At 59.2% G+C, this 25,903-nt stretch overlaps 3 protein-coding genes across 6 annotated transcripts in view; all 3 read left to right on the top strand.

Annotated features, from left to right (window-relative positions):
• MYO1A (myosin IA) overlaps window positions 1–2,961 on the top strand; it is a 20,156-nt gene extending 17,195 nt beyond the window's left edge. For all 3 annotated transcript variants that reach the window (XM_062203409.1, XM_062203411.1, XM_062203410.1), the window contains 6 exons: window positions 493–627; window positions 1,261–1,367; window positions 1,668–1,800; window positions 1,934–2,086; window positions 2,172–2,299; window positions 2,526–2,961. In XM_062203409.1, coding sequence (XP_062059393.1) covers window positions 493–627; window positions 1,261–1,367; window positions 1,668–1,800; window positions 1,934–2,086; window positions 2,172–2,299; window positions 2,526–2,652 — 783 coding nt within the window. In that variant the 3' untranslated portion in view covers window positions 2,653–2,961. The remainder of the gene's footprint in view (window positions 1–492; window positions 628–1,260; window positions 1,368–1,667; window positions 1,801–1,933; window positions 2,087–2,171; window positions 2,300–2,525) is intronic.
• On the top strand, window positions 2,595–13,991 carry TAC3 (tachykinin precursor 3). The gene is made up of 7 exons (XM_062203412.1): window positions 2,595–2,637; window positions 8,435–8,553; window positions 10,706–10,817; window positions 11,018–11,047; window positions 11,480–11,533; window positions 11,735–11,809; window positions 13,742–13,991. The coding sequence occupies exons 2-6, from the start codon at window positions 8,440–8,442 to the stop codon at window positions 11,806–11,808; spliced, it is 384 nt and encodes a 127-aa protein (XP_062059396.1). The 5' UTR covers window positions 2,595–2,637; window positions 8,435–8,439; the 3' UTR covers window position 11,809; window positions 13,742–13,991.
• Window positions 13,992–16,214: 2,223 nt separating this feature from the next.
• On the top strand, window positions 16,215–25,462 carry ZBTB39 (zinc finger and BTB domain containing 39). 2 transcript variants are annotated; one of them, XM_062203414.1, is made up of 2 exons: window positions 16,215–16,323; window positions 19,770–25,462. In XM_062203414.1, the coding sequence occupies exon 2, from the start codon at window positions 19,814–19,816 to the stop codon at window positions 21,947–21,949; it is 2,136 nt and encodes a 711-aa protein (XP_062059398.1). In that variant the 5' UTR covers window positions 16,215–16,323; window positions 19,770–19,813; the 3' UTR covers window positions 21,950–25,462. The 2 variants fall into 2 exon arrangements, with proteins under 2 accessions (XP_062059398.1, XP_062059397.1); XM_062203413.1 differs by lacking the exon at window positions 16,215–16,323 and adding an exon at window positions 18,346–18,435.
• Window positions 25,463–25,903: the final 441 nt, after the last annotated feature.

The raw sequence follows: 25,903 nt of genomic DNA on the forward strand, positions 1-25,903 counted from the left end.
GCAGGGAGCTGGATTGGAAGCGGAACAACCAGAATTCAAAGGAGCACCCGTATGGGATGTCGGCGTCTTAGGCAGCAGCTTAACCCGCTACACCAAAGTGTTGGTCTCCAGCTTTTTTGTGTGTAAAACATGTATTTATCTAAGAGAGAGAGAGAGAAAGGGAGAGAAAGTATTCCCAATTGCTGGGTCACTACCCAATGCCCCAATAAGTCAGGGCTGGACCAAAGCTAACGCTGGGAACCAGAAACTCAGTCTAGGTCTCGCACTTGGGTGACAGGAAACATTACTTGAACTGTCACCACTGCTTTCCAGGGTCGTGGAGGCAGGTGTTGAACCCGGGCACTCTGATATGGAGTGGCAGCATCTTAAGTGCGAGGCCAAATGCCCCAGTCCTCCCTCCCCCACAGGGGCAGGATGCGGGGGGCGGGTTTGCCTGCCAGGAGGGGTTTCTCCTCACCACACCTCTCCTGGTGCCCCCTGCCCCCAACCCAGACACAGAAATTCCTCCTGGGGCTGAAGCGCAATCTGCCATCCACCAAGGTCCTGGACAGCTGGTGGCCGCCCGCCCCCTACAGGTGCTTCCAGACGGCCAACCAGCAGCTGCAGCAGCTCTTCCACCAGTGGAAGGTGAGCGGGCCGGCGCCTCGCCCCTCACGCGTTCCTCCCGTTCTCCCTCTTGAGTTTCCGCTCGCGCCCCCAACTTCTACTTTTCCCCCTCTTTTTTAAGTCAAGGTAAAGCACACCCAACAGACAGTTGACCATTTTAACCACTTCCGTGCAGAATTAGTGAGTGCATTCACAAGGCTGGGCAGTCGCCGCCACCCCCCACCCCGCGCACATGTGCCCCGTCACCCCAACTTGACACTCGGTACCCACTAAGTGACCACTCCCCATCCTGCCCACTCCCCGACTCCTGGCAGCCTGTAATCTGCTTCTGTTTGCCGGTGTGCTGTGGGTTCCTCATACGAGCGGGCACCATTGGATATTTGTCCCCTTGTGTCTGACTTCCTTCACTTAGCATAGTGTTGTTTGCTCTTGGATTCAGGAAACGCTTGGTGAGTGCCTGTCTGGGACGAGGCTTTGCCCTGGGTGCCACGTGGTGCCTCATCTTTGCCTGCCTCTCCCTCCCCAGCAGCCCTCACTGGCAGCCCTCCTCCCTAGTGGCTTGCCCCCCTCGCCCCCCCAGTGTCCTGAGTCTGCCCCTCCCACCTCTCTCCTGAGCACTGCCTTGATCCCAGCTCCTGTCCCCGATCCTCACAGTGCAAGAAGTTCCGGGATCAGCTGTCCCCTAAGCAGGTGGAGATGCTGCGGGAGAAGCTGTGTGCCAGCGAGCTGTTCAAGGACAACAAGGCTTCGTACGCCCAGAGGTAAGGCCCCTTCACGCCCGCCACAGCTGGCCCCGGCGAGCGGCAGCTGGCAGCCTGGAATTGGCACCAGAGCCACCTGGCATGCTGTCCACACCCTGAGGCCTCGCCCTCTCTGTCTCTGACTCAGCAGGGCTATTGGGGGGTGGGGCAGGGCCAGGTGGTGCTGGTGTTGTCGGTGCTGGCCCACATGCCACGACCCGTGGACACACAGGCTGCGGGGAGGAGGATGAAGAGGGCGGCTCTTGGGGAGAGGGTGGTTTAGGGTTGGGTTTGCATTGCACCCCGCTCCTGTGCCCTCAGCGTCCCCATTCCATTCCGCGGCGACTACATTGGGCTGCAGGGGAACCCCAAGCTGCAGAAGCTGAGGGGCCGGGAGGAGGGGCCGATCCTGATGGCAGAGACCGTGAGGAAGGTCAATCGTGGCAACGGCAAGGTAAAGGCCTTCAAGCCAACTTCACCGGGCAGGCGGCTGGAAGGCCCAGGCTGGGCCGAGTGCGCTTGCCCAGTGCGGGTTGGCTGGGGTTGGTCGGTCCTGCCTTTCCTCACTTTTCCCATTCCATGCCTAGACTTCTTCTCGGATTCTCCTCCTGACCAAGGGGCGTGTGATTCTCACCAACACCAAGCAGTCCCAGGCCAAAACTGTCATAGGGCTGGACAGCGTGGCTGCGGTGTCGGTCACCAGCTTAAGGGATGGGCTCTTAGGCCTGCATCTGAGCCAGGTATTTGAGGCGGTGGGAGGCGGGCCAGGGGCTGCTCCCCAGGACAAGGTGAACCCCTTCCCTGCTCTTCTTCCCTCTTCCTAAGATGTCACCCGTGGGCTCCAAGGGGGACCTGCTGCTAGTCAGCGACCACGTGATTGAATTGCTGACAAAACTGTACCTGGCTGTGCTGAATGCCACGCGGAGCCAGCTCCCAGTCACCGTGACTGAGCAGTAAGGCCGTGTGCTGGGGGCGAGGGGTGACCGGACTGCTGGTCATTGTGACCGGGGAGACCTGAGCCGGCAGAGTGAAGTGTTCACTCATCAGGGCCAGGCTCCAAGGGGTTTCCTAGTCCCCCGCTGGGGGCTGGGGCTGGGGGCTTGTGTATTTGCCTCCGGAAGGGGAGTGGGGGTGGGGCCGGGGGCACTAGCCCTGGCTTCTCTGTCTGTTCCCCTCCAGATTCTCAGTGAGGTTCAAGGAGAGCCGTGTGGCTGTGAAGGTCGCCCAGGGCCCCGGGGATGGCGAGAACAACAAGCTGAGCTTCAAGAAGAAGGGGGGTAACTGCCTGGAGGTGACTGTGCAGTGAGCGCCTCCCACAGGGACCCGGATCAGCGCCTCCTCTGGCAGGGAGGGGGACCCCTGTGTCCGGGGGGGCTGGTGTGGAGCCCCTCTATGGGCAGCGGGGCTTGGAGATGAAAGAACCCCAAAGGAGGTCCTTTCTTTTCCTGAACCCTGCCCCAGGCAGCTCCCTTCACCCACTAATAAAACACGTGACTTCCAAAAGGCTGGGTCCGAGTGGCTGGGTCCCCGACAGCCCTTGCCCTCTCTCGGGCTCCCGCTCCTAGAGGTAATAAGAGAGGAAAAGAAGGGAAATTTTCCCCAGGCTCCTCAACCGGCTGAGCTCTCGGGTGGGGTTTGGAGAGGCTGGGGTGGGGGTGGGGGAAGCTGGGCCTGGGGCTTAGGTCGCAGGTGGCCACCGAGCTGGTTCATTAAGTGTGTCCCTGGAGGGAAGAAGTGGGCCTACAAAGACGCTGGAGGCTGGGGGGCTCAGGTAAGCCGGCGGGGGGGGGGGGGCTGGGGAATGCAGGGTCCCCTGCACCCAGGAGCTCTATGACCTGCAGCACCCTGCGAGCACCAGGCAGCGTCACCCCTGGCTCCCTGGTACCCCTTCCTTTCCATGTGCCTGAGAAGCCCGTGGCCGTCTTCTGGGGGTGTAGCTGGGGCAGGTCCCCCACCCAGACTCTCCTGTCCCTGGGACTCGATTCTTTTCTCTCAGCCTCGTGTATTTTCCCTGTGTCATTGTCATTATCCCTCACCATCTCACTGTCCCCGTGTCTGTGGGCGCTGACGCTCATCGTGATATTTTGTGCTATTATATCCGTGATATTTGTGTAATGCTTTCTATGTTCTTCCATTGCCCTGCATCCCTGTGCCCTCACAGCCACTGTCTTGTCTTGGCTTCTCACCATCCAGGCCACCTTTGGGGAACACACTGCTCACACATTCACAGTGAGCTCTGTGAGAGCCCACCCCGGGGGCTGCCTTTGTTCCTGGTTCTGGCCGGCTCTCCCTCCTTCCCAGCCTCCTCCCTGCCTCCTCCCCTGAGCTCCCTGTGCCTTGAGGCTGGGGTCTCCCTGCACCTTCCATCTGCAGGCAGCTCACGGCCCCAGGTAATCACTGTGGCTAGGGAGACCTGATTAACTTCTCTTCCTGCCTGCGGATTAATCTTGCTCTCTGAACGCAAGCCCAGGCTCCTGCACACACATGCTCCGGGGTGAGGGCTGGAGCCCGTCCTGTGGGCTCTGTGGCCCGAGCACGGCCACTCAGGCTCTGGCTGGCCTCTCGCACCCAGGACAGCTCCCTGCATCCCTGACCTCTCAGAAGCAGGCCGAGAAGATCCTGTCTGGCCGAGAGGGAGGTGGTGACCCGAGCCGATCGCCCCCGCTCTCTGCCTCATCTCCTGCTCCCAGGGCCCAAATTGTCGTCACTTTCCCAGTGAAGTGTCTGGTCATTTCAGAAGCAATTTCAGCAGAAAATGCAGCTGCTGCTCCCCATCCTGCTTTTCCTTTCCCCGGGGCTGAAGGCACTGGCAGCTCTCCACGGCAGGGGTGGGAGGCGGCCAGGGTTCCTGGCCTCCCACATCAGCCCTTTAGGGGGGTGCTAGTTCCAGGAAGGTGGGGGCCCCTCTCTTCTCCTCTGCCCTCCCACACTCCCTTCCTCCTTCCCTTTCCTAGTTCAGAGTTTTTACCCCCTGAAGCCCACGGGGACCCCATTTCCCTTCTGTGCTACAAGCTTGAACTGGCTCCAGTCTCCTCCTCCCCACCCTGCCCCCTCCGCTAGCCCCTCGGTTGTTTCAGTGCCAGAGGGGCACAGCTGTCCCCGAGTCCCCTCACCCAGTGAGGGACCACCCCAGCAGTTCGCAGCTTGACCAGCTCTGGCTCTGAAGGCCTTTCTTTTCTTTTTTAAGATTTATTTATTTATTTGAAAGACAGAATTATAGAGAAGGAGAGACAGAGAGGTCTTCCATCTGTTGGTTCACTCCCCAAATGGCTGCAATGGCCAGGGCTGGGCCAGGATGAAGCCAAGAGCCAGGAGCTTCTGGGTCTCCCACACGGGTGCAGGGGCCCAAGCACTTGGGCCATCTTCTACTGCTTTCCCAGGCTATTAGCAGGAAGCTGGATTGGAAGTGGAGCAGCCAGGACTCAAACCAGTGCCCATGTGGGATGATGGTGCCCAGACGGTGGCTCTTCTTAATGTCTGCTCTGTGGGTTGTCCCCAGATGTGTCCTGGCTGCAGGACGTGGCAGGACAGACACTGCCATCCTTCTGTTCCTCACTGGAGGCTCCACCCAGTGTCCCACAGCGCCCTGGCCCAGCCTCCTGCCCCAGCCCTACAGGATGTCGGGAAGTCCACCAGTTGTGCCCAGATGGACACATTTGGGTCACGTCATGTGCACCAGCACTGGCCAGAGCTGGATGCACCTCTAGCCCCTATCTCCTGTCAGCACCTCTTTGGGCCTCACCTTCAAGCCCCCCTGGCCACCAAGAATGAGGGAGCTGCAGGGAGAGGGGCTGCTGGGGAGCCCTGTGACAGGAGCTGTGTGTGAGCAGCTCTGGCCCCAGGAGGTGCTCTACTGGCCTCTGGCCTGCCGCAACACCACTTTACATGCTATTTGCATACAGTCTGTGGGCTGGGGGGGCGGCGACACCCCCTCCTTCCTCACCTCTCTAACTTAGCTTACACTGAGCTCTTTCAAGTCTTTGCTAATCTCAGAGATCAAGGGTGATCAGTGCTCCCTGCCTTCCCCTTGCCCTACCCCCAGCCTGAGCCCCCGCCAAGATGCTGTATCATCAAAGGACATTATTCATGGGGGACCTTTGCTGAGGCCACGCTTCCCTGGCCCGGGGCTTGGGGGCGGGGAGGGAGGAGCGGGTTGGGGAGGGGCCTGGCACCCAGATCAGACCCAGGTGGCTGTCGGTCTCCAGCTTTTGGTCAGCCATCTGCTCCCCTGTACACCCATCTGCCCCCGGCCGGCCTGTGTGGCTGGCGTGGGCCTGCGCCTCCAGGTGGGTGAGGCAGAACAGGAGGCGGGTGGTGGCTGGGTCCAATACAGAAGAGCTTCTCAGAGGACTGAACCAGGCACGGCATTTGCATGTAAACAGCCTTCCGTTTGGTTCCTCATCCCACCAAAGGCTGGCCCGTGTCCTCTGCCCCACAGTCCTGTAATTAGCTGGGTAATGAGAAGCTTTAATGAGGCCCCATTAGCCTGTCCCACAATAAAGAGACCTTGAGCCCCAGCTGCTGCCCTCACTCAGGGGCGAACACTGGGCCCTCTACAGCCAAGGTGGTTTCTGTCAGGGTGGCCCAGGTCCCAGGATGGGGTGGGGCCGCCAGCGACACTTGAGAGGCTCCATGGAGGATTCACATTTTGGCCCACGATGTAGAAGTGTGGCTTTGTTTTCCTTTGCTTTACAAATAGATTTTCATTGAGCACCTATTACACGCCAGCCTGTGCAGGGCGAGGGATGCCCCAGCACGTGATGGACACAAGCAAATCCTTGCCCTTGCAGCCTCCACACACTTACGCTCTAGTTGGGTGTGTGGGAGAGGGACAGTGAGCAAAGCGAACGGGCATGTTGGGTGTAATATGTGCCAGAAGACAAAAAACGGGGGATAAATGAAGCAAATTTTTTTTTTTTTACCAAAAAAGGTTTATTGTAGTTGAAAGGCAGAAGGAGAGACAGAAAAAGAGAGAGAGCACTCCCATCGGTTTATTCCCCAAATGGCCACAACAGCTGCAGCTAGACCAGTCCAAAGCCAGGAGCTGCTTCTGGGTCTCAGGGGCGCAGGGGCCCAGGCACTTGGGCCACCTTCTGCTGCTTCCCCCAGGCACATTAGCAGGGGGCTGGATTGGAAGTGGAGTACTGGGGACTTGAACTGGCGCTTTGATTTGAGATGCCCATGTCACAAGTGGTGGCTTAACCTGCCGCACAACAACGCCGGCCCCATATGGAGTTATTTTGTTTTTAAAGATTTACTTATTTGAAAGGCAGAGTTGGAGAGAGGGAGAGATCCTCCATCTGCTGGTTCTTGCCCATTCCTGGCGATGGACCAGCAGAAGCTCCCAAAAGTCTCTTGGCGGTTGGGCTGCCCACTCTCCCAGGGGAACGAACTGTTCTTTCACAAGCTACTGTTCAGGCAAAGCAGTCAAAAGAGCAGAGGGAGGGAGAGCGAGCCATGGCTTCACGGTGCTTCTTGCCGGGGTATCTCACCGTGCGTACTGGAGCAGACGACTGGACTTCCCAGACTTCCGTTCCCTCACCTGAACCCCAGAAATATTGCCGTCTTACAGGGCAGTGGCAGTGACACTGAGTAGATCCCTCCAAGCCCGAGCACCTTGCAGGCATCCACACCCCACAGCCGCCCCTCGATCTGTCTCTGGCCCTCGCCTGGGTACGGAACGGTCATGTAACATCAGACTAAGAGATCCATGCTGGCATGGGGCCCGAGACGGGGAGTGGACAGCCCAACTTTGGTTCTGATCCCCTTCTCTGATGACAGCAGGAGGGATGGAAGTTAGAAGTAGATAGGCTGCAACAGACTCAGGCTGGCTGGGGTCAGGAAGGAGCCCATGGGGGCCCAGGGGACGGGCAGGCACCAGCACTGGTGAGGTGGGGGGTGGGGGCAGGTAGGGGGATAGGTCCTGGAGGATTCTGGATCTAACAGCAGGGGACAGTAATGTGATACGGCAGCTCCGGGAGGCGAAAATGAGGCCTATGGGCAGATATTGGGCTCCCCCACCTCCAAGTCCTCCTGGTGGGGCAGGGTGGAGAGGCCCCAGCTTGAACCTGTTCTAGCCTGGTAGTCAGGCTCAGAGGTTTCAAGAGCTGGGAGCTGATGGGTGAACCAGGAGGCCCACGATCCACGCTGCTCTGCTAGGGCTGCCTGTGACCAAGCCTAGTCAACTGTATGCTTTAAGCCCAGCTCAGGTGCGGCCGGCAAGTGGGCTCCTGGATACCTTCAGCCGTGTGTGTGTGTGTGTGTGTGTCCTGGATACCTTCAGCCGTGTGTGTGTGTGTGTGTGTGCGTGCGCGTGTCTCTGCTGTCTTCAGCCTCCTTTCCTTCCTCCAACCTCCCCCCCACCAGCCCCCAGCCACCCTGGGATTGGTGACTCTCAGCCCCTCCCCTTGGCTCCCCCAGACCCTCCCAGCCTTTATCAGGGAGCTGGGACGGAGTTCCTGCCACCTTCCCAGATCTCCTCCACTCTGCTTCTTTCTTCGCCGCAGCGGCAGCCGCGTGTGTGCGGAGCAGGCAGTGCTCCCAGCCGGCTCCCTGCTCCTGCCAGGCTCTCTGTCGGGCCCCAGGCTCGGAGCGGCTCCACAGGTAGGCAGGAGCGGCAGAAGGTGGGAAGGACGGGAGCCAAAGTCAGGAGGGAAGAGAGGGGCGGCAGCATGGGGCCAGTGAACGGAAAGTGCCTGTAGGGTAAAGAGCTTGTGACTGCGTGGAGCCTGTGAGTGCAGAGGCTGCGTTTTCCATGCCAGAAAGTTGTCACCTGCATCGCGGTTTACCCAGTGCTGGAGGAGAGTGTCTGGGATCCCCCCTAAGCCGATGGAGGAAACAGACCAGTGTGTGTGCTATCCGTGTGTCCTCCTCGGAGGAGGCGTCCATGCGTGGCCAGGGAACATCCTGGAAGATGACTGATGGCCCCAGGGTGGCAGCCCCTGCTCAGAGATCCTTTCCACTTTCTCCCCTGACCAGGGCTTGGGTGTGAGAGTCAGGCTGCTGTTCTTGGTGCTCCTGGCTTTTGCTCCCACACTGTCCTCTTCCTCTATGCCCCTCACCTGGGTCCTATCGCTCTGCCCTGGCAGGCACCATGAGGCACACCCTGCTATGGGCAGCCACCCTGGCCCTCAGCCTGACTGGGAGTTTCGGGGCTGTCTGCGAGGAGTCGCGGGAGCAGGTGGTGCCCGGCGGGGGCCGCAGCAAGGTAAGACGCCCCCTGGCAGAGTCCGGGAAGGTCCTGGGCATCTGGGGCTCGGCCTGTCTGGAGAGCAGCAGGGAGGGGACAGGCGGGCGGGGCTGCGAGTTGTGTGCGTGAGTTCTGCACCACAAGACATCCGTGCCCCCCCCCCCCCCACCGGGATCTCGCTGTCCTGGGTTGTCTGAGGGCGTCACTGTCTCTGCGTGGCCTTGAGCCCGGGCACAGGAAAGGGGCCCTGAGAATGTGGCTGGTGGGCTGGCTGGTGGCTGGGTGGGACCACGGCGGGCCGGGGGTGGGACTTCAACTTCCTGAGGCCTCTGCTGGGGCTGCGTCGCTTTGTGCAGGGCACAGATCCCCTCCACGCCCCAGATGAAGCGGTCAGCTTTTCCCTCGCAAGTTGGCATTGGTCTGCTGCTTTGCCCATAGCCTGAGTGTATCATTTCCTAAGTGCAGACAAATTCCTGTATCCTCTGTTCACGCCTCTCCCACTTCTAAGATCCCAACCCCTGCCCTTCCCTGCCCGCCTCTGGCCTCTGCTCAGTCAGGGTGGGGAAACAAACAAAAGCCCAAATCCAAGAGCCAGGTTTGCGCCCACCAAAGTTCCTCTAAGAAAAAGAATAGGATCTGTCAGGCTGAGGGCAGGGAGGAAGTCTTTTCAGGGCTTCGAAATGACAGCAATTACCTCGGCACAAATGCTTTTAAGATGATTACAGGTGGGACTCATCACCAATTCAGTGTGTGCAGTCGAACAGCCTCTGCAGCTCGGATCTGCTTAGCATCTCATTACAGGCGGCGGCCGAGCAGGAGAACAATCTAGGCAAGGCGGCTGCCTGGGCAGCTGAGCGCTGGGCCGAGAGAGAGATGGCCATAGCAGCCTTGCAGGTGGTGGCAGTTGTTCTGGATCCCAAAGACCAGAACCCATTCCAAAAACCACACAGGGACCCCAGGACGGGCTGCGGGGCCGTGTTGGGAGCCACAGAGTTCCAGCGGCAGAGTCAGTGTATTCGGGCTTCTCTGAGATGCCTTTGCTATGGGATCTCCGGCCCCTCCTGGGCCATGACAGAGAGTGCTTGCCCTCTTACCCCACCTCCCCACCCTGTTTCCCCGCGAGTCTGTGGGAAAGAAGGAAACTGGGTCAGGGAGAGGGGAGGACACAGGTGCGCCCAGGCACCCCTCTGCCTGCACAGCAGCTCCAGGACACCTGGGCTCTGGGGAGGGAGGGAGGAAGAGATGGGGAGAGAAAGGGAGAGAGGGAGAGAGAGAGAGAAAAACGGGAGCCCTGTGAGCTCCAAGGTGAGAATTTCCAGCTGCGATTAGCTGGATGTGTTAATGGCTATTCCCAAATTGCTAAGAAAAATCCTGCAGAGGACAAGAAAGACCCCCACCCCCAGGGGGCGGGGAGGTAGGGTGCCACCTGATCATGTTTTTAAAATTCTAGATCCAGGGTAGAAAGGGGAGGGGAGAGAAAAACAGAGGCAGAAGAGAGCGTGAGGCTGTGGGACAGCAGGAAGCAAGCGAAACACCCCGGGACCTCGCACACCCTGGGGCTTCCACGCAGTCTGGCGGTCTCTGGCTTGCAGGTGTGCCCTGGCCACCTCGTGCCACCTGTGCCCAGGACTGAGTCCCATCTGTGTCTCAGCCGAGGAGCACAGAGCAGAACACACCTGCTCTATCTGTGGGCCTTTCCCGGGGGGGGGGGGGGTGCAGAGGGGAGGCAGAAGCTGGGATGGGGTCCCAAGGGACAGTCCCCATGAGCTTTGGAGGGGTAGCATCATCAACTGTCCCAGTTTGGGCACTGAAAGCCCTGCATCCCAGCAGCCCTTAGTCCCGGGCCAGTTGTCAGGACGCCCAGTGTGTTCCCTCCCAGGGCTTCTCAAACTTGGGTAGGTATTTCCCCTGGGGTGGCTGGCTAAAGTGCACATTCCACGGCAGCTGGGGCAGGAACCAGCTCCATGGCCTGCTGGTGCCGCACAGCGCCCTGCTGCCCCCGAGGGTGCACTTCTCTGCCAGTGCAGCGTGGAGGAAACCCTGACAGAAGCGGGTTGTAGGATTCTGCTGCAGTGGGCTCAGGAAGGGGCTGGCTCTTGCGGGAAAGGAGCCAGCGGCTGGTGGGTCGGGTGGGAGCCTCCTGCCTCCACCTTGTTTCTTTCCCGGCAAGGACGTGGACCTGCAGCAGCAGCCTCCCTCGGTGCTGGGGAGACTCCAGGACAGCAGCCGCCGCCCGTTCTCGCTGGAGGAGCTGCTCAAAGTGCTGAGCAAGGCTAGCGTGGGTAGGGAGCAGCCCTGGGGAGAGTGGGGCTGGGGGCAGGATTGGGCTGGGAAGACGCCCCTGCCGAGGTGGGAGGGAGATGGCTGATGGCTTAGGGCAGAGTGAGGGTTGTGACCTGCACTCCCCCGCCCCGCCCCGCCCTACTCATCATCACTTTTCAGGGTCAGCCCCCCACCCACACACCTGTTCTCCGATTCACAGATCCCAAGGCAGTGTCACTTCCCCAGAAACGTGAGTAGCCCCTTCTCTCTGCCTTGTCTCTGCTGACCACTTTCCCAGAGCACCCTAGGCACGGGGCCCAGGAGCCATCCTGGCCAGCCCCACGCCCGCTGGCACAGACAGTATGCCAGCAGCAGCACTCAGCGGCCCAGGAGGAGGCGGGAGGAAGCAGGTGTGAGGGCCGTGGTGGACTCCCCCTCCCCCGCAGCTGCCACCGCTGGCTGCTCACTGGGAACCTGGTGGCCTTGAGGAGTCTGTGCCAGGCGCTTGTGGAGGGCAGAGAATTCTTGAAATACGGAGGAGGGGGAGAAGGGTGGGCTTAGAGGACTTGCTTGCTCGCCGTGGGGATTCAGAGTGGGTGCGACAGAGGGACTCATGTCTGGGAAGATGCCTCACCGCCCCATCACCCCCTGGGGCTGTGGACGACCTGGGCCTTCTCTGCAGGAGACATGCATGACTTCTTCGTGGGACTCATGGGCAAGAGGAGCAGCCAGCCAGGTAGGGGGCGTCCCCTGGCCCCCTTCCCAGATGCAGAGTCGGGGTCCATACACATGGTCCTCCTGTGGCCCCGAGGGAGGGTCAGAGGCTCTGCTTCCTGTCTTCTAAGGCTGCCCTCTTGGCTGGCCCTTTGCTGTTGGGTCAAGGTCAAAGTGACATTCAGAAAAACCCCTCCTACTTCCTCTGTCTGCTTCACCCCAGCTCCTCCTGCTGATGTGGATGAAGAGAACGTGTCCAGCTTTGAAGCATTCAAGTATCTCCCCAGGGCCGAATGAGGTAAGGGCTGCTGGCTGGGGAGCGGAAAGGGGGCTGTGTGGGTGCTGGGGAAGGTGGCCGTTCTGCATTTCCTCTGATGTGTACACGCATTCGTGCTCATAAACTTGCCCTCAGCACCTAGCGCACTGTGGGTTAAGCACAGAGACACTTAGAGGCAGGTGCCTGCCCCTTTTGTCACCACCCTCCCCAGAGTCATGGCCGCAAACTGACTATATCTAGAGGGGTGAGCAATGGGGCTGGGGGTTGCAGCGGGGCTTCCGCTGGGGTTTCTCAGACAGGCAGATTCTGCGGTTCCAGCTCCCATCTCCTGGGATCCGTGCAAATGAGGGAGAGATGGTTATCTAATCATCACAGGTACCACATCAGATGCACAGGTGAACCGTCTGCCTCCCAGGCAGCCTGAACCTTCCAGATCATTCCAGACCCCAGGCTACCAGGCCTAGGGTGTAGTCACACACACGAGGGCAATGTGGGAAGAAATGCAAGGAACTCTGAATCCTAAGGGGGGGCAGCGGGGACCCCCGTCTTCCCCTGTCTGTAGAGAGTCATGGATAGAAGCATGACCTGAGTTTGACTCCAGCTGTGTCCCGTTGGCCACGTCGCTTAACCCTTGTGTGAGAACTGGGCGTGATGACAGTGCCCGGCGGGGCTGCGAGTTCAGAACAGTGCCTGGGGCACAGCGCTCTTGCAGCCTGGGAGGGGTGGGGTCGGGGGCGTCACAGTGCTCCCCCTCCGCCTGCCGTGTGGGCTGGCCCTCAGGCCTGGGTGGGCTGACGGAGCAGTGTGACAGTCCCCTGGGAAGTGTCTAGTCAAAACACGGAGCTTTCCGCCTTGACACCCTCTTCCCACACAGCAAGAGCAGCTCCGGCGGCGACTCTCCTCTCCCTGGCTTCCGAGGAGATGAGGTGGGGGTGGCGGAGGAGACGAGGATGGGGTGGGGAGCCTCGGTACTCAGAGACTTCTGCCTCTTTCCTGTGTCCCTGCTACCCACACTCACGGGTCTCAAGGGAGTGCCTCTTGGTGATACCACCCGTGTGAGACTCCCTGGGACTGGGGACGGGGTCTGTCCCCCCATTTAGCGTGGGGCGAGAGGGCACAGCGAGCCGTAATAACTGTAACTCGCTGATTGCATGGTACGCACTGTATCATTTTGCTCTCATTAGATGGTTATTTCAGTCCTGCCGACGGCCAGATAATTACACGGGCAGCTATATCTGGATGACACACTCTCCTCCAGCCTTATGCACCAACCATAAAGATAATTACAGTGCAATTTTGCTATAGTATTTTATACAAATGGCAAAAAAAAAAAACGAGTGCATTGTGGAAATCTACTTTTAATGCTTGCCGGAAAATCCAGACTCCTTCTGAGGGCCCAGGTCGATAATTGCAGGCTTCAGAACCTCACCTCCGACAGGGCATTCTCCACCTGTTGGGCATCCGGGACAATAGGACAGCAGGTCCCGGGGCTGGCATTCAAAGGAGATTAGAGGAGACAGACTAACGCTGATCCCCGTGTCATCTTATTTCATTCACGTGAATCTGCTGCACAAGGAGATGCTCCCCGGGCCGCTCCACTCTCGGAGAGGTTTCTAGGAAGACGTGGGGCTGAGCGAGGCTGGGGGAGCATTAGCACCCGCGTGCCTCGGCTGGGGCTGTGTGTCTGGCTCACGGGGGTGCTGGGGTGCTTGAAACTCGGTCACCGCCTCTTCCCGCATGGGCCCCACAGACCATGCACGCGATAGCATGCGTGGGGAACACAGCAGAGGGGAGGGCCACGCACCTGCTGCTGAGAGAAGTCAGTCCTCCAGGTCAGAGGCTGCGGGCAACACTGAGGTCAAGACCACGGAGCATGCTCAGTGGTGGTTTCAGAGGATGTAAAATAGGATGATCTTGGTTTTCCAGGCTTTTTTTTTTTTTTTCTGTTTTTAGCATTCCACTTCCGGACCCCCAGGCTGCACCGTGAAGACCCCGTCTCCCTGTCCCAGCTCCCAGGTGCATGCTTTCCCATCTCCCTCTCTTGTCCCCGTCCTGGGGACAGCCTTGTGCTTTCGCTGTTTCCTGTCCCTTCCCCTACACGACAGTCAACGTCCCCAGTCCCAGCGAGTTTTGCCTGTGGAGTCCCCGGCAGATTCTATGGTGTCTATGTTGAAACTAGGACATCCGTCTCTATCCCTCAACAATAAAGGATTTTTATGTATGAGTGGTGGGATGTGCTTGCTTGTTCGGTGGGTTTTCCTTTCCTTGTCTCTTGCATCTGCATCATAAACACATACCACACACACACACACACACACTTGTACATATGATTTCTTTTTTTTCCTAAGGAAGCAGTATTTTTTTTTAAAGATTTATTTATTTATTTGAAAGGCAGATGGAGAGAGGGAGAGAGGTCTGGCTCACTCCCTGGCTCACATCCACTGGCTCGCTCCCCAAATGGCTGCTGTAACTAGAGCTGGTCAAATTCAAAGCCAGGAGCCAGGAGCTTCCTCCAGGTCTCCCCACATAGGTGCAGGGGCCCAAGCACTTGGGCCATCTTCCACTGCTTTTCCAGGCCATGGCAGAGAGCGGGCTCGGAAGTGGAGCAGCTGGGATTTGAACAGTCACCCATATGAGATGCTGGCACTACGGGCGGCAGCTTTACCCGCTACTCCAGTGTCAGCCCTTGTATATATGATTTCAAAACCCGTGCCTAAGTGGGGTCTTCAAAAATCCACAGGAAATGTGTACTATGAAAAAATGCATGCATTTCTTCATTTTTTGTACTGAAGTAAGCTTATCTTTCAATTCCATTTTCCATGAACTTTTTGACATTTTCTCATACATGTCTACCTGTGATACACACTCATCATATTTATTTATTTATTTTTACTCACATCATATTTAAAGGGAAGTATATTTTGTACACATACCCATTTCCCCAGCAGTGTCTTACATAATGCTGTGCAGTTAATATCAGGTTTAGTAATTAAAAAAAAAAAGAATGGGGGCCAGTGCTGTGGCAAAATAAGGTTAAGCCTCTGCCTGCGGCACCGGCATCCCACATGGGCACCACTTTGAGTCCCGGCTGCTCCATTTCCAATCCAGCTCTCTGCTAATGGCCTGGGAAAAGCAGCAACAGATGACACCATGTGCTTGGGCCCCCGCCACCACGTTGGAGACCTGGATAAAACTCCTGGCTCCTGGCTTTGGCCTGACCCAGCCCTTGAGGTTGTAGCCATCTAAGATGTGAACCAGTGCATGGAAGATGGCACGTTCTCTCTCTCTCCCTCCCTCTCTCTATATACCTCTGCCTTTCAAATAAATAAATCCTTTTTTAAATGAATTCAGAAGATGATGCCCAACACACAGAAACCTTCACAGATCCGCTCCAGATGACGACAGCACAGGTGTTTGGAACAGCTTGTCTGTGTTTCTAGGACGGGCCTGGGACACTTCAGTTCTGGAATCTGCACTTGGGCGAGGGAGGTGCACAGCCCTGGTCAGAGAGGGGGGTGCCTCTACAGCACTGTAGCATTTTTCCTGTCTCTACCTGTCGAGCGTGGGTTCTGGGACAGATGCTGGGGATGAGCTGATCTGTGCATGGGGTTTAGAATCTAGCAGGGCTGGGCACGAGCAACCAGAACTTGATCTTTAAGTATTGACTGGCTGCCTTAGTTATAGTAGGAAAACATTGATTCCAGACCCCTCTATCACGAGCCTGGCCCCACAGTGCTGGCCTCGTGGTTGTGTGTGTGGCTGTGATGTCTCTCATTAATCTGATGTGTCAACTATCAACAGGCCCTGATCCCAAGGCGGGGGTGTCATTGCTGCAGTGGAAACTGGGAAGGCCTCAGGCTCCCTGCCTTAGCCTGGCTGGGAACCTTGGTCAGACCCCTGAATCGAGCGGCTACAAAGTCAAGTCCTCCCTAGGCAGGGTAAGGACAGGGGCCACTTCCTGCAGTTGTCTCAGTCCAGTGAGAGCTCTACCATCCCAGAACCTGATGGGGGCCGCTTTGGACTGAGGGAGAGCTCAGTAGCACAGGTGTCAGCTTCAGAGCCAGACGTCAAAGAGCGCCCCAGCCCCAATTCCAGAGCCTCCCTTTGGTGACTCAGCGCTTTGCCTTAAAAAAAAAAAAAAAAAAAAGACATCTGGAGGGGGCACTTTTGCAGACTGTGGGGAATTCTATGGGTCATGCAAGCCTCGTGCGTTGGTTCTGCTCAGGCTTGGTGGGAGTCAGGCACATAGGAGATGAGACCACTGCTTTGCCAAGTAGGAGCGTCCGTGCAGGAAGGTTGCTCTCTGGTGGGGCTGACAAAAATTGCAGCGCTGAGGATTCCAGCAGCAATGAAGACACATTTAAAAGTCAGATTGCTGCTTTTTGCTTGGAGAATATGTGAACACATCCCAGCCCTCCCCTTCCTGCTGGAGAGAGGTCAGTGCCTAAGGAGACCTGGTTAACGTGACCTCAGCTAAATTCCTGGCCCTTTCTTCTCCACTGAGCTTCGTGGATGTCTGCTATCGTGACTGACTGGTGATTCATTTTATTTTCTTTAAAGATTTATTTATTTTTAAAGTCAGAGTTACAGAGAGGGAGGGAGAGAGAGGTCAATTTTCCATCTGCTGGCTCATTTCCCAAATGGCAAACAGCCAGGTCTGGGGCAGGCAGAAGCCAGGAGCCAGGAGTTTCATCAGAAGGTCTCCCATGTGGCTGCAGGGGTCCAAGGACTTGGGCCATCTTCCGCTGTTTTCCCCGGTCAATAGCAGGGAGCTGGATTGGAAGTGGAGCAGCTGGGACGTGAACTGGCGCCCTTATGGGATGCTGGCCTCACAGGCATCAGCTTTACCAGCTAGACCAGGACACTGGCCCCAGCTATTTACTTTTTTTTTAAAAAGATTTTATATATGTATTCATTTGAAAGGCAGAGTGAGAGAGAAAGAGAGAGAGAGAGGTGGAGAGACAGAGATCTCCCATCTGCTGGCTTTCTCCCCAAATGGCTACGATGGCCAGAGCTGAGCCAGACTGAAGCCAGGAGCCCGGAACTCTATTCAGGTCATCACATGGGTGGCAGGAGACCATCTTCTGCCACGTTCCCAGGCACATTAGCAGGGAGCTTGTGGGCAGTGGAGCAGCTGGACTGGAACTGGAGTTCATGTGGGATGCTGGTATGGGAGGCAGCAGTTCAATCCACTGTGCCACAAGGCCAGCCCCGTGATTCACTTTTTAAAAACTTCAGTCTAACAGTATATATGTTATCTGCACACTTCAGGTGGTTTGCTGGCCCAAGGTACCAGGGTCCACACTCCAGAGACAGCTACGGCAGCTGGTTAGCAAGAGTGAACAGGCCAAGCCCCTTCCATCTCCCACCTCGGTGTTGTGCTGGAGGTCTCAGGTCTGCTGGCTGTGTGATGTCCACTCCTGGGGGGGGGGGGACGTGACCCCACTGCCCAGCTGGAAGGCTGGCCTGTCATTGAAAGTATGAACACCTGTGTGTGGGATTCCCTGCCTTCAACCTGCAACAGTAGCTTGTGTGGCTGTTTCCACGTCCTCTAGCTAACAAGGCGGATGTCGGCCAGCGTGCGGTACTGCCCACTGGCTAATGAGGGGTGGAGAGGAGGACCCACAATCTTCCAAACTCATCCAGAGTCTTGACCATTGCCGAGCAGCCACACTGGCTGCAATCAGTGGGCAGCATCCTATGTGCCCCTCCCTCCCATTTATCCCGCAAGGAAGTCCTGCCTCAATTGTGTGCCTACCCTGGGGCTCTGGGCCGGGTTGTGGCTACGCTCAGGCAGTGCCTGGGGTTGGAAGAAGAGAGGTTCAAATAAAGGAGGCGGGGGAGGCGGGTCACCGGGACTCCTGCTGTCCCTGGTGGCAAGCAGGTCAGGCAGTTTTGGTTTGATAGTAATTCTTGGACAGGAGCCCTGGAGGCCGAGAGATGATGGAGTGCTCAGGCTTCGGGAAGCAGGCGGGGCGGCCACGGTGCAGGGGCATCCTGGGACTTCCCCCACTGGGCCATCTCGGATGGGGGGCAGCCGCAGTGGATCCTCCGGAGGGAGGGTCCGCCAGTGCGCACCTGCATTCCTTGGCTCACATTCACACTGCGCACCTGACCTCCCAGCCAGCCAGCGCGCTAAGAGCGCAGGCAGAGCCCGCGCGGCCTAAATCAGCAAGCTGACCACTCAAACTGCAGCAGCGGACGTTTGAGAAGGAGCTTCCGCAACGATGAGACGCGCCACAGGGCGGCCTGGGGCTTTGGAGAGGGGATTTCACCTCCCGGGCACCAGGGCGTGGGAAGCCTGGGCCTCCGCACCGAGGTCCACGCTCGCAAAAGCCAAGCCTGGCCGCGTCGGGACCGCCCCCCGCGGGGCCTCGCGCCCGCCCCGCCGGCGGGGGGCGCTGCCTCCTCCCGGGCGGCGGGGGGCGCTGCGGGCCGGGCGGCGGGGGGCGCTGCCTCCTCCGGGACGGCGGGGGGCGCTGCGGGCCGGGCGGCGGGGGCGGCCCGGGCCGGCGCGGCGAGCGGCGCGGCGGATGGAGAGTCTGGCCGCGGCCAGCGGCGCCGCCTCCTCGTCGGGCCGGGCACAGCGGGCCGGGGCCTTTGTGTGAGGCGGCGGCGGCGATGGTGCTCGGGGCCCGCGGAGCCGGGTAAGCGCGGCCGGGCCGAGGGCTGCCCTGGCCGAGGCCCGACCCCGGCCCGGCCTTTCCCCCTCGCTCTCGCTGGGCTCCCTCCTGCCCGGTCCCGCGGCCGGACCCCTCCTGCCTGCCGGCGCGCGGACCCCGGCCTCCCCGGCCGACCCCGCCGCCCCTCCCTGGGGCCCTGGTCGGCCCCGCGCCCTCGCCCCCCTGCGCGGGGTCGCCCGCACGAACCCGCTGCTGTCTTGGAGGGGCCGAGGCGCTCGGTGCCCGCCCGGAGCCTGAGCGCCCCAGCCCGATCCAACGCCCTTCCCTCCCGCGTCCGACCCGCACAGGGCAGGGGAGACCGTGGCGCCGCCGGTTTGTTGGGGCGCCCTCCTTGGGAAGTTCCGACCCTCCCCGCCCGGCGGCCGCCAGTGCCCCCGGCTCGTCGGCCATTGAGTGGCCGCCAGGCCCGGGAGCTGCCTGGCCGGTACCCAGCGACACTGCGGAGCTTCCTGGGCTCCAGGAAAAGTTGGGAGTTGTTGGTCGACTCGTGCGAGCCGGAGACGGGGGCCGTGCTGCGCGGGGCGAGGCGGGAGACGGACGGGGGACAGGAATGTGGCCGGCCTTTCTTCCTCGGGCTGTAGGAGTCCAGGGCGGGGAAGGCGGTGTGGACCGCGCCTCCAGGAGGCTTACCTGTGTGTGCAGTGGGCGTCTTTCTCCCGGGGACCCGGCCTGTGTACGCATAATCCCTGAAGAGGCAGTGAGCAGGAGAAAAAGGCACAACCCTGCCTGTCTGTGCTTTCCTGCCCCGGGGTCGCCGTGTGCCGTGTTTGCGCTTTATCCGCGGAACAAGCGGCCTCTGGGTGTTCTGGGCGTCAGAGGCCAGGAGAAGGGGGCATTCGGAATGAGACTGATTTAGGGGCTGGAAGGAGGCAGAGAAGGCTTACCTTTTCCTGGGAGCTGAGGGAGCCTTGGTCGTTGCGTTCGGGACTGCGTATGGGGTTTGGCCTTGGGAGGGAAGAGCGAGTACTTGCTGAGACGCCCAAGTGTGCTCTTGGGAGGAAAGGAGGCAGAGAACAGTCTGGGCCAAGCGCTCTGCTAACCAAGTGTGGGCTTGTGTCGGAGCAAACGCTCCCACTCGACTCCAGGGTGCAAGTTTCCCACCCGGCCAGGCCTGCGTCCCCTCTGCCTGTCTCTTGAGACCAAGCCACCAGGTCTTTTGCGGTCCTTTGGGAAACGTGTGGTGACGGTGCATGCCGGGGGCGGGGACACTGTCTGGCCCTCCAGGGGCTCCTGCTCGGAGTGGTGGTGTCCTCCGCAGAGCAAAAGGCTCACCCGTCTCTGTCTCTGGCCACCCGCAGATCAAGCGTGCTGAGAAGGAGGCGCTGTCATCGGAGCTGCTAAGATGGGCATGAGGATCAAACTGCAAAGCACCAACCACCCCAACAACCTGCTGAAGGAACTCAACAAGTGCCGGCTCTCGGAGACCATGTGCGATGTCACCATCGTGGTGGGGAGCCGCTCCTTCCCGGCCCACAAGGCCGTGCTGGCTTGCGCGGCCGGCTACTTCCAGAACCTCTTCCTGAATGCCGGACTTGATGCCGCCAGGACCTACGTGGTGGACTTCATCACCCCCGCCAACTTCGAGAAGATCCTGAGCTTCGTCTACACGTCGGAGCTCTTCACGGACCTGATCAACGTGGGGGTCATCTATGAGGTGGCCGAGCGCCTGGGCATGGAGGACCTCCTCCGGGCCTGCCACTCCACATTCCCTGACCTGGAGAGCACTGCCATGGCCAAGCCCCTCACCGGCCCCGGGGACAGTCACCCTGCGGCCCTGAGTTGCCCCTCAGCCGAACCTGCCCACCCGCTCGGCGAACTCCGCAGCGGTGGGGAGCACTTCGGCCCTGACAGAAGCTACGCATTGCCCAGCGATGCCGGCGGAAGCTACAAAGAGGAGGAGAGGAGTGTCGCTGGCGACACCGGCCACGGCCTGCCTCTGTCGCAGCCGCCGCTGCCACCAAAGACAGAAGACCACGATGCTCCTGCTGCCTTCCCGTCCGTGCCCAGTCTGGTGGGCCAGCCAGCCCTAGGCACCGTCAGCACAGGCATCCAGACCAGCGCGAGCTCCTGCCAGCCGTACAAAGTTCAGAGCAACGGAGACTTCGGCAGGAACAGCTTCTTCACCTCCGACAACGCGGTGGACGTCACCACGGGGGCCAACTCCTGTGTGAGCAGCAGCGACCACTCCAGAGAGCCGGGCTTCGGGCAGGTGGACGAGCTGCAGCTCGAGGACCTGGGGGATGACGAGCTGCAGTTTGAAGACCCCACCGAGGAGATCGGGGCCGCGGAGGAGGTGATCGAGCTGAGCGACGACAGCGAGGACGAGCTGACCTTCGGAGAGAGTGACAGCCGCGAGAGCAAGGCCATGCCCTGCCAGGTGTGCAAGAAGGTTCTAGAGCCCAACATCCAGCTGATCCGGCAGCACGCCCGGGACCACGTGGACCTGCTGACGGGCAACTGCAAGGTTTGCGAGACCCACTTCCAGGACCGGAACTCCCGGGTGACCCACGTCCTGTCCCACATCGGCATTTTCCTCTTCTCCTGCGACATGTGTGAAACGAAATTCTTTACCCAGTGGCAGCTGACCCTGCACCGGCGGGACGGGATCTTTGAGAACAATGTCATCGTGCACCCCAACGACCCCCTGCCCGGGAAGCTGGGTCTGTTTCCAGGGACAGCCTGCCCGGAGTTGAAGTGTGCTGCCTGTGGGAAAGCATTGGCCAAAGATTTCCACGTGGTCCGGGGCCACATCCTCGACCACCTGAACTTGAAGGGCCAGGCCTGCAGCGTCTGCGACCAGCGCCACCTCAACCTGTGCAGCCTCATGTGGCACACGCTCTCCCACCTGGGCATCTCCGTCTTCTCCTGCTCTGTCTGTGCCAACAGCTTTGTGGACTGGCACCTGCTGGAGAAGCACATGGCCGTACACCAAAGCCTGGAAGACGCCCTCTTCCGCTGCCACCTGTGCAGCCAGAGCTTCAAGTCGGAGGCCGCCTATCGCTACCACGTGAGCCAGCACAAATGCAACAGTGGCCTTGACGCACGGCCCGGCTTTGGGCTGCAGCTCCCAGCTCTGCAGAAGCGGAAGCTGCCGGCCGAGGAGTTTCTGAGCGAGGAGCTGACTCTGCAGGGCCAACCTGGGAACAGCAAGTACAGCTGCAAGGTCTGTGGCAAAAGGTTTGCCCACACAAGCGAGTTCAACTACCACCGGCGCATCCACACGGGCGAGAAGCCGTACCAGTGCAAGGTGTGCCACAAGTTCTTCCGGGGCCGCTCGACCATCAAGTGCCACCTGAAGACGCACTCGGGGGCCCTCATGTACCGCTGCACGGTGTGCGGCCACTACAGTTCCACCCTCAACCTCATGAGCAAGCACGTGGGCGTGCACAAGGGCAGCCTCCCGCCCGACTTCACCATCGAGCAGACCTTCATGTACATCATCCACTCCAAAGAGGCCGAGAAGAGCCCGGACAGCTGACTGGCTCCCCGTGGAGCCCGGGGCAGCGCCCGCGGGGCAGCCAGGACGCTGGTTTTCCCGACGCCCCTTGGGCCCTCCCCAGCCAACATTGCAGTTTTGCCTTGCTAAGAATTCTGTTCTGTGTTGTGTCGAAAGGAGAGAGAGAGAGCACACGAGCCGTTGCCGTCTTTTTACGAAGCGGCGGCCCTATCGCATTTACCTCCACACCCGCTCTTGCCCACGAGGGGCGTTTCTGATTCCTTGGAGGCTGGTTTTGGGATCTGGCCAAGCAGCTGGTGTCGGCTAGATCCCTGGCCCAGCCTCTCCGGTTTTAGTTTACTGATAGGTTTTATGCTGCTAAGAATCCAATCGACAGCCTCACCGGAAGAGAGGAGGTAGAGAGGTTTTCGTTCACTGTGGGTGTTAGTGCCAGACCTCCAACCGCGACAACCAGCCGTGAGAAGGACTGGGGGAATGTGGTCCTACAGAGAAGCCTGGGCAGCAGGCCCGCCCCCCGCAGGGCCCAGCGCCAGCCCGCAGCAGGGAAAAGGTGTCAGGGATGGAGGTGCCTGCTGGCTCCGCGGCCCTAATCTGCTGACCGGACAGCGAGCAGCTTTGGGGCAGCTCGATCCAAACTGGGACGGAGCTTTCTGTTTAGGTCAGGAAGCTTTGGGATGAGTTCTTGCCTGCCGGAGGGGTGTCCTGCAGTGCCGCCTGCAGTGGAAGCCCGGATGGACAGGAAGGGAGGTTGCTCTTTTCTTCTCATTTCCAAAGAGACATGCTTTTTTGCGGAGTGATGGCCCAGGATGCCGGGGCCCCGCTGTGGGGCAAAAGGACGAGGAGCCACTTCGATGGAGTCACCTGTCGCTCTGGCCAGCTCCGTCGGCCTGGATTTCCTGGTGGGGAGGTGGGGATGCCTCTGACAACAGCAGCCTTGCCTTAATTTATGTTTGTGCTCCCACCCAGAGGTGTTTGGCCAGTAGCAGCGACGAGAAGAGCCCAGTAGGCAGTGGCGTGGTGGACTCTGAGCCCTCCAGGATGAGAGGGACCGAGTGCGTGGTGGTGTGTAGCAGGGTGTGTGTTCTGTTTGTCCCGGTTGGGCAACCTGTTGTTTACTTTGTGCTAACAGTGCGGCTGCTTCGGCCCACTCACCTTTGACCTGCTGGAATTTATCCCGATCTGTCTGCCCTTGCATCACCTCCAGGGGGCGCTGTTGGATGACGGCTGCTTCAGGCCCTCCCTGGATGTCTAGGACCATGGGACCAGTGGCTCCATTCTTAGTTGGTTTTTGCTTAAGTCTTGCCCAAAGAAGGCTGGAGGGAGGGCCCCTGGACCTTGTGTACCCGCAAGGTGGCACCTCAGTAGCTCATACTACCTCATCCTGCTCAGGAGAGCTCTGGGAGTCCCTGCCCCGGGGACCGTGCAGCACCCCGGGCTATTTCACAAGCAGGTGTTTTAAGTAACCCACAGAGCCCTTTTGGACCTTACTATTTATTTATTTGTTCTGTTTTGTTTTCATATACACATTCCCCAGCATCTCTTCTGCATAAGAGACTTCAGGAAAATGCGTTTCTTCTCAGCAAGTAGCCATATTCTGGGGACAGTCCTGCCTGGAGATTGGAGGCTTTAAAACAGCAGGTGCTTTTCTTCTTCCCCACCCTTTGGAGTAGGTGTGCGTTCTGGAAGGCCGGGTAGATTCCCAGACCCTCCATGCCCCTTGTGTGGTCCTGGAGTCGGGAGAGACTGGGTTGGGGGGGCGGGGTCACACACAGGGCCTCCTCCACATGGAGACGCGCGAGGCACCCGCAGCTCTGTCCCCGTTGGACCCCAGGCTGGGGCGCCTGGCTGGCTGCTGGGGTGCCCGTCAGATGGAGGGACTTGTCCAGTGGCCAGTTGAGGGCCGACCCTTGACCCTCGCCACCCGGCTCATTCACGGTCCCCTCGGGACTTTCTCCTCGGGCGAGCGGTGCCGAGGCTTCTCCTTAGGACTGCTGGCTTCCCATTGCTCGACGCTGAGCTCTGGGCGTTTAGGCCGTGAGGGGCAGACTGTGGTCAAGTTGTGTGAGCTTCGTGAGCAGGCATGGCTGGCAAGGACTGACTGAGGGGGCGGTACCTGTGCAGCCCAGCCAGGCCTCTGGGGATGGAAGACTTGCTGGAGAAACCCTTTCCTTAGCGGGCATCGGGGATGCCGGGTGGTCTGCGTACCTAACTGAAACTGTGAAACTTGCCCTTGCTGCCAGTAAACCAAAAAGCGGACCCTTGGAACACTAAACTAAAAACAAGCTCTGCGGCCCCCACCCCGGCGGTGGCTCAGGAGCTCCGGGCCCCCTGACCAAAGCCCTGCCCAGCGGCAGCGCCCCGTTCCCGCCTGGACTCTCCCTGTGTCGGGAGCTGCCTTTGCTTCCTCCGCCTCCAGTCACCTTCTGAATCGTCTTACGCTGTGTTGGCGAGGGCCCTCGGGGCTGGCCGGTGGGAGGCACTCATTCCATTTTGCCGTTTTAATTTTTGGCCCTGTGCCCGTTGAGTCGTGTGGTCCCGTCGTCTCCTGGAGCCCGGGTGACCTCACGCGCCCTCCCATCCCCCGTTCTCTCTCTCGTTCTGTGCTCAGGACCCACTCCACTGTCACGGAGCCCTCGTGTTCACGTGACCGGGACTTTGAAGGTGACAACTATAGCGCGTTAAACCCAATGCAGGCTGCTTCCCAGTTCCCTAAGGGCAGGCGGAGGTACTGCTGTGGCTCCCTGGGCTGAGCACCCGGGGCTGCTTGCGGCCAGAGGGTGGGATCAGTACTCCGGTGCCCGGTGATCCTGGTGTTGGTCCTAACCGTAAGACTCCGTGGAGTCCCTCCCTGCGTTCGTGGCTACTTGGGAAGAAAGGAGGTTGGTGGGGGCTTGGCCCAGGTGACCCTCAAGAACCAGGAAATGGGTAAAAGTTGTTGACTTCTCTTTAGCCCTGTCAGCACCCCTCTGAGTCCCGGACAAGCCTCTGGGCCTCCACACCTTCTTCCCAGTCAGGTTTTTGCTACTGATGACGTCTCCTCTCCTGGTCTCCTGCTGTGCCCCGTTGTCCAGACCCCAGACTGCTCAACCTCAGAAGTGGGTCTCACTCCCTTTATTGATAGACACTGAGTCTGTTGGCATGGGAGTGGGCCGTGCCCCCCGGGGGTCCCCCCTTGTCCTCTTGCCTAGCTTCGCACCGGCCAGCTGAGGAGGTGGTGGGGTTACACATCACGCGCTGCACAGTGAGAAGGAAACTTTTGATTTTGATGTTTCTTTAACACTCTCCCCCCAGCCTGGTCCGCTGCGCAGCTGTACTGGCTAAAGTCTCTTATGAAACAGACGAGTTCTTAACGTCCGACTCCTTCCATTAAATTAAGAAGTACTGACCTCCTAATATTTAAGTGTTTACTATCTATTGCTGTAAAGTTTTGTATATTTTGTAAACTTCTTTTCCCAAATAGTAGATGTCTAAAATCGTTGTACATCTGATTCTTTTATATTCCATTGTTCAGCACAAAGTGTGGTTTTTATTTAGAATAAAAAAAAAGAAATCTGAAACGGGAGTTGTGTTCCTGTGTGCCGCGAGCGCGCTCGGAACATCCGGGCTCCTGGCCCTGTCAGCGGCAGGTCTCTCTCAGCAGGCGCCCGGCACGCGTTCCTGTCCCCCAGGGTTCGTGTGCTGACCTGTGTTTTAGTGGGCGGTGAAGTCAAAGGCTCCACCTGTTCAGGGAGCTGTCCCTGAGCGCTGGCCAGGCCACCCTGCGAAGTGAGCGACTGGCCGCAGGCTGTGTTGCTGACACTCACTCCTGTGACACTCCTGTGACACTCACTCCTGTGCCTTGCTGGGACTGGGCAGAGGCAGGTGCAAAGTGAGAGCAGAGGGAGGGTCAAGCAGGGAGGAAGCAGGGGTTTGGTTTCACTTTGAGGTTGATCTAGATGTGTTCCCACGGAGGAGACAGACCTCTGGCTGTTGGAG

The sequence above is a fragment of the Lepus europaeus genome, chromosome 10, assembly GCF_033115175.1.
Source record: "Lepus europaeus isolate LE1 chromosome 10, mLepTim1.pri, whole genome shotgun sequence".
Taxonomy (NCBI): Eukaryota; Metazoa; Chordata; class Mammalia; order Lagomorpha; family Leporidae; genus Lepus; species Lepus europaeus.